This window comes from Stegostoma tigrinum, chromosome 16, assembly GCF_030684315.1.
Source record: "Stegostoma tigrinum isolate sSteTig4 chromosome 16, sSteTig4.hap1, whole genome shotgun sequence".
In the NCBI taxonomy this organism is placed as follows: Eukaryota; Metazoa; Chordata; class Chondrichthyes; order Orectolobiformes; family Stegostomatidae; genus Stegostoma; species Stegostoma tigrinum.
Genome location: NC_081369.1, coordinates 13,412,347 through 13,419,482, shown reverse-complemented (window position 1 = coordinate 13,419,482; position 7,136 = coordinate 13,412,347). Strand labels below are relative to the sequence as shown.

General features: G+C 40.5%; 1 protein-coding gene across 2 annotated transcripts in view; it reads right to left on the bottom strand.

Annotated features, from left to right (window-relative positions):
- Window positions 1-201: 201 nt before the first annotated feature.
- The window catches only part of hsf4 (heat shock transcription factor 4), a 58,216-nt gene continuing 51,281 nt past the window's right edge, over window positions 202-7,136 (bottom strand). For both annotated transcript variants that reach the window (XM_048546595.2, XM_048546596.1), the window contains exons 12-13: window positions 3,719-3,797; window positions 202-972 (exon numbers count right to left, since the gene is read on the bottom strand). In XM_048546595.2, coding sequence (XP_048402552.1) covers window positions 809-972; window positions 3,719-3,797 — 243 coding nt within the window. In that variant the 3' untranslated portion in view covers window positions 202-808. The remainder of the gene's footprint in view (window positions 973-3,718; window positions 3,798-7,136) is intronic.

The window sequence follows — 7,136 nt, the reverse complement described above, 5'->3', positions numbered from 1 at the left end:
ATTTTATAGTTTGGTTCATAATCGTGCAGGTTACATTTCAGGCAGATACCCAAGTACTTTTTAAATGCAGTGAGGATTTCTGCTTTGAACACCACTCCATATTGAGATTGCTTACGCATCTGTGAAACTTGAGCTTCATTCCACATAATACAAAGCTGCTTCAAAATTTTTATTGAATATGTAAAGATTTATCACATTAGCTTGATCAAAAATAATTCAAGTGCGGGGTCAATACATCAAACCCAACCCTATCAAACTCAATGCAAGATATATAGAATAGATAAGAAAACTGCATGTTTGCAGTGTAGTGTGCTGTAGTGTACACATATAAAATTGTTATTGTTCCTTGGCCTTAGATGTATAACACACAAACATTCTGAAACAGAACCTTAAAAGATCAAATTACACGCAAGGCAAAAAATAGTTGTGGACGAGATCTCTGTGCTGATGCACAAAGCCATCACAGGCTTATTTCCTCTCTGCAGAGAATGTTTAGTACACCAGAACTCCCACTCCACTTCCTGGCAGTACTGACTTACCCAGCCTGTTGAAGTGCAAGAATTCATCATCTCCAGCCTTGTCAAATATGAAAGATTGAGGAGGAAAGACATGGGGAAAAGAATGACAAAGAGGAGAAATGGTTTCCTTCAGGCAATGTCAGTGGAATCGGCATTTGAACAGGAATCCACAATTCTCAGGACTCTCTAGGAGGTTCACTTTACTTTGAAGCTCATCTGTTTAATTGTGAAGGTTATAGCCAAGGCATATGACTGTCTTGTCATGACTTGTTGCTTGGCTCCAGTTTTTCTCAGAATTCGTCCTGCCCCACTTCAGTATCTGGGAAATATGTACCTGTATCCTCAGTGAACTCATAAAGGGCGGTCTCATGGTCTAGGCTGGAGAGTTCGTGATTTATTGGAAGATGTGGCTCTGGAAGAAGATCTTGTGTAGCTTGCTGAAGCTGTAACTTCCCTAGGAATAATTGCAAAGAGATCAGAGTTTCACCAGCCATCTTGACAAGAGCCTAAAGAACAACCATATAACTGGCCACTAGTAACTGAAAGAGTGGGTGGAATAGGCTTGAACATAGGTTAATATGTGGAGATATTACTTTATTTCACATCCAAATAGTGCAGTACAAAAAGGAGGCTCCTATCGCAAAACTGACTGAAGTTTACTAGACCTCTAGGGACGGGCTTGGAGGCGGGGGTCTCTGTAAAATGGGGAGGGGATACAGGGATTGAACATCTTCCTGCAGCTCTGTCAATGGCCACAAGAAGGGAGGGAATTTCCTTCCTACTGAGATGCCGATTGCAATCAAGGACTCATCCCATTATAGTTGGCACTTTATCAGTATCAGACAGGCCTTCTATTATATATGGAAACCACCAGGTCAACTCTGCCAGCCTTCCCTGCGGATTGAAACTGTGCGTGTTTTGGGGTGTGTGTGTATATCGAATGGGGACTCTCCTATTTGACACTACCCAGTGGCATGTTTTCATAGAAAGTACAGTAACAGCAGCAGCCACTTCAGCTGGTGGTGCTACTGAGCTGCCTCTACCCTAAAAAGGTGGAGAACTGGTACTCCAACAAGGATCAGTGCTGATTACCTTTTTCAATGTCAAAGAACATAAGGTCCAACAACTCTCAGACATCAAAGCCCCTTTGGATTCTATCTCTCCTCCCCTTCCCTCAGACTCCCATCTATCTCACCTCTTGTAATGTATTCAGTACATCCTTGGACCTTGACCTCTCTACAGAATGATTCAGTGCTTAGCAAAGAACTCAGTTTTATTCCACCATAACCACACCTAAATGAATTTCGGGCAGAAGACATTGAAATCTTTTTTGATGCCTTTGCTCAGGGCCCAGTTATTTGGGCAGGAATCCTCTTCCTGCTGTATGGGTACTTTCTCACCTTCCAAAATTCTCCTTTCATCAGGATTCCTCCACCTGTCTGACCTACATTCCATCTCTTTGACAAGATGAGACATCGGCCGCTGTTACTTCTCTGGTCTCCTCAGCCACCCTAACCTGTCTGCCTCTTTGAACTTGCTATCCCCTGTTCTTTCAGGTCTAATCCTGACTTTGTGATTCAACCCGCTGACAGGGGTGATGCTGTTATGGTCTCGCATAACTGATGCTGATTGCCGCTTCCCAGACACCTCCTTCTATCTCCCCCGGAGCAGAACCTCATCAGTTCTGAGCTGGACTCCTATTGGACCCGAAACATTAATTTTGATTCTCTCTCCACAAATGCTGCCAGATCTGCTGAGTTTCTCCAGCACTTTGTTTTTTATTTCTGTACAAAATTTACATTAACAATTTAGAATCAAAAATTTCTGGACATGCAGTTAATACAAATTTGTAGGATGATAGGGTGGTTGTAGTTAAAGAGGAGGAAAGGTGCAATAATACATTTGCAGAACAGGCAAATAAGTCCAAAACCAATTAACATAAAACACTTTGGGAGGAAGAAGAGGGACATCTCTTATTACTTGGAAAATGAGAGCTTAGGTGGGGTCAAGGAATAAAGACAAATTTACCAATGACTAAACATTGTACCACATGCTAGGAAACGTGCAACAAAAAACCAAACCAAGCACCATGCTTCATCTGAAGAGGCAGAAAACTGAAAAATGGTGCCATTATGATCAATTTGTGTTAACTATTGCTTAGGCTATGATTAAGAGTACTGTTTGTAATCTATTCACCATAATTTAACAAGGATATAGGAATATTGGAGGTGGTAGTGCAGTGGTAGATCAGAAGACAGGGGTTCAAATCCCACCTCCTTCAGAAGTGTGTCACAACATCCCTGAACAGGTGAACACAATTGTAGAAGCAGAGAATATTTCCAAGGATGATACCAGAAATGTACAGCTGCACATATCAGGAAAGGATATGCTGGCTGGGACTCTTATCTCAAAGTCAGAAGGTTGAGGGGTTACCTAACTGAGGTCTTTGGAATTATGAAAGCTTTGGATAGAGTTAGAGTTAATGTCAAGAGAATGTGTTTAGTTGTGAGAACAATAAGGTAGTTAATAGGAAATCAAACTGAGAATTTGAAAAAAATTATTTTACTCAGAAATGTTGAGAGAAAGAAGCTCCATCTTATTCACATGTGCATGGTCCAACTTCTGCCTGTATCTATTTCATAGCCAGTCTTGAATCTACTAATCACATACTTGTTTAAATACTGAATGATCTTGCAAGTTATGGACAGATATCTCCTCAATTCTCCAATTCTTACAGGTGTGTACTTGTGATTACAAGCCCCTAATATTCTTTGAATAATTTTATTACTTTAAGGAGGATGACTGCAGCAGCTATAATGGAAATGACACTGCTCTGATAGTAGATCAAAAGAATGAAAGAAGCCCAAGGGCAGTCTTAGCTTTCTCACATGTTGCTCTTTTGGTCTGTTCTTTATGTTCACATGAAAACAGACAAAATTCCCGAAAAGACCCAGTTGTCAAATATTCAAGTGTTTTATTTTTAATGCTAGTGCAGGACAGATTGCATGGACTGCAGCTCTTGCAAAGTTCTTGCCTTGACCACATTTGATGTTTGCACTTTGAAAATTGTGAGATTTTGAACGTGTTGCCACATGTTAAATCGGAGGTCAGTTAGTGGTGATGAGAAAGGCATTCTAGACTTACATCTGTTTATTTTCTGAAGAGACTTTACACACAGTTTAAAAGAATTGCTGATTTACCTGAGCTTTCTCCAGTTTTCAGGGCTTTGTTGGACGGTTCAGTCAGCCTCTGCTCTGGATCCACAATCAGTTTCTGAATCTGGGAAATTACAATGCACAGACGAGAATAAGAAAGTTGGTTTCCCACTTAGGAGGAGGCACGGTACCTGTTAGGCAAACCATGACGTGATTATTGAATCTTACAAGAGGTAAGTACCATATTTTGCAACTGGTTGAACAATTTATTGTGTCAGAGGGCAGTAGCCTGGCTTTAATTGCAGCACCAATACCATTCGTTGAATCATGCCAGCAATGTTAGGGATGCATAACCATTCTCTGCCACTGGACAATTTAGAAGATGTCAGCACACTCCCAGTCCTGGCTATTTTAAGATCGAAAATCAAAGAAGAAGCTTTATTTGCAGACCATAAAAATGAGAAACTCTCTAAAAAATGGATGCTTAACAAAAAACTTAAAAGCAGGGGCCGATGTCTAAATTTTGTAATCTCCACTAAGTATTGTTTGTTTAATTTAAACAAGCAAATATATTCAATTTCATTCATCTCTGGTGAAATCCTGTAAAGGAAAGATTTGGAGGGCAATGAAGAATGAGAAGTGAAGTGAAACTAATCAGATAACTCTTTCAAATGGTCATCACAGGCTTTCTATTGTGTCGTATTATTCCAATATTGTTTTAAATGTGAAGAATGCTTCTCTATTTAATCAGGAATGTAATCTTTCCCACCACTGAAGAAGTGAGGACAGGTTGTCTGTTATCTTGTAAATGCCCTGGTAAAATATTAAAACAAATCCTGTTCAGGTCCTGTATATAATTCAATATAATGTAATATTAGAGAGTAATATTGTGCTCCTGTTCAGTATAAGGAAATAAGAACTCGGAGCAGGAATAGGCCATCTGGCCCCTCGAGCCTTCCCCGCCATTTAATAAGATCATGGCTGATCTTTTCGAGACTCAGTTCCTCTTATGCGCTCACTTACCATTACCCTTAATTCCTTTACTGTTCAAAAATTTATCTAGCCTTGCCTTAAAAACGTTCAGCGAGGTAGCTTCAACCACTTCACTGGGCAGGGAATTCCACAGATTCACAACCCTTTGGGTGAAGAAGTTCCTTCTGACCTCAGTCCTACATCTGCTTCCCTTTATTTTGAGGCGATGCCCTCGGGTCCTAGCTTCATCTGCTAGTGGAAACAACCTCCCTGCCTCCACCTTATCTATTCCCTTCATAATCTTATATGTTTCTATAAGATCTCCCCTCATTCTTCTGAATTCCAATGAATATAATCCCAGTCCACTCAGTCTCTCCACATAATCCAACCCTCTCAACTCTGGAATTAACCAAGTGAATCTCGTCTGCATCCCCTCCAGTGCTAGTATATCTCTTCTCAAGTAAGGAGACCAAAAGTGCGCACAGTACTCCAGGCGTGGCCTCACCAGGATCCTATACAGCTGCAGCATAGCCCCCCCGTTTTTAAATTTCATCCCTTGAGCAATGGCAGACAAAATTCCATTTGCCTTTTTAATTACCTGCTGCAACTACAATCCTATTTTTAGCGATTCATGAACAAGGACACCCAAGTCCCTCTGCACAGCAGCGTGCTGCAATTTTTTACCATTTAAAACATAGTTCGTTTTGCTGTTATTCCTATCACAATGGACTACCTCACACTTATCAACATTGTACTCCATCTGCCAGACCTTTGCCCACTCACTTAGACTATCTATATCCCTCTGCAGACTTTCAGTGTCTTCTGCACACTTTGCTCTACCATTCACCTTAGCGTCATCTGCAAATTTTGACATACCACACTTAGTCCCCAACTCCAAATTGTCGATGTAAATTGTAAACAATTGCGGTCCCAACACTGAGCCCTGAGGCACACTACTAGCCACTGACCGCCAACCACAAAAATACCCATTTACCCCTACTCTTTGCTTTCTACTGGTCAACCAATCCTCTAACCATGCCAATACATTTCCTGTAACACTGTGCAACTTTATCTTATGTAGCATCCTTTGGTGTGGCACCTTGTCAAATGCCTTCTGGAAATCCAGAAAAACCACATCCGCAGGTTCCCCATTGTCCACCGTGCAAGTAATATCCTCAAAGAATTCCACCAAATTACTTAAACATGACCTACCCTTCATGAACCCATGCTGGGTATTTCCAATGGGACAATTTATATTCAGATGTCTTGCTAGATCTTCCTTAAAGATAGATTCAAGCATTTTCCCAACTCCCGAAGTTAATCTAACTGGCCTATAGTTACTTGCTTTTTGTCTACTTCCTTTTTTAAACAGTGGCGTCACATTGGCTGTTTTCCAATCTTTGGGAACCACCCCTGCGTCCAGTGAATTTTGGTAATCTTTAAACATCAAATTGTTAGCCACTTCTAGGCCAGCTAAGATTCCCTTAGAATATTTGATGAAAAAGCTAATTCATGGATTCAAGTGTCAGCATGTATATTTGTTACATATACAACTGCACTGTTGTATCACTGGTGCATGGTGTATCCTGTATGCTGTCCAGCATTCTGGGTTTTAGAAATAGAGGAAGAGGGTAATAAAGCAAGAGTTAGGGTGAAACTACTAAACACTCCTTCCATTTCAAGTGCACTATCATGTCACTTCTGAAAGCAATACTTTAAGGATATGGATGCTTTTGAAAAAATGCACAGAAGCTTAATCACAATGATCCCAGAGTTGAGGGACCTCAGTTATGGTGGGTAGGTTATTGGAAAAGCAGGAGATTTTCTTCTTAGAGAAGGGTGAAATGAGCAGCAAGAGAGAATTTTTTTCTCTTTTGCAGAAGAGTTGATACAGATTTGAGGTTTATGGCAAAAGAGCTAATACCAACGTGAGGAATTTTTTAAAATTATGCAGCAAGTGGTTCAGATGTAGAATACATTTTCTGGGAGTATGGCAGAGGCACAAGGATTTCAAGGACAAATTGGATAAGCAGCACCTTTTTTAAGAAAACATTGCAAGACTCCAGGGAAATGGACAAAGTGGGATTAAATGGATTGCTCCCAGAGAACAGCCTCCTTTAGTGCTGTAGACATCTATAATTCTCTAGTGGTCACTGAGGTTTGGGACCAATCTCAGCAATTACATATTGAAGGTCCATCATAGCAGTTCACTGGGTTGATTTTATTAACCTGGTAATTATAGGATATACCAGATAAAATTTAAGGTTTTGTTTGTTGTGAAGGTCCAACTGCTGATCACAAAAGGAAACCTGGCTTTCATATACAGTACCATCTGGTTGAAAGATTTCTCTAGTCCACAATCCTTGTCTACTTGATGATCTCTCTCACCTAGTGGGCTGCCACCTTCACAGGACAACTCAGGATGAGTATCCAAAGTAGTTGCCTTGTCAGCATTAAAAAAGTACTCTGTTTTTCAAAACTATAGGACATC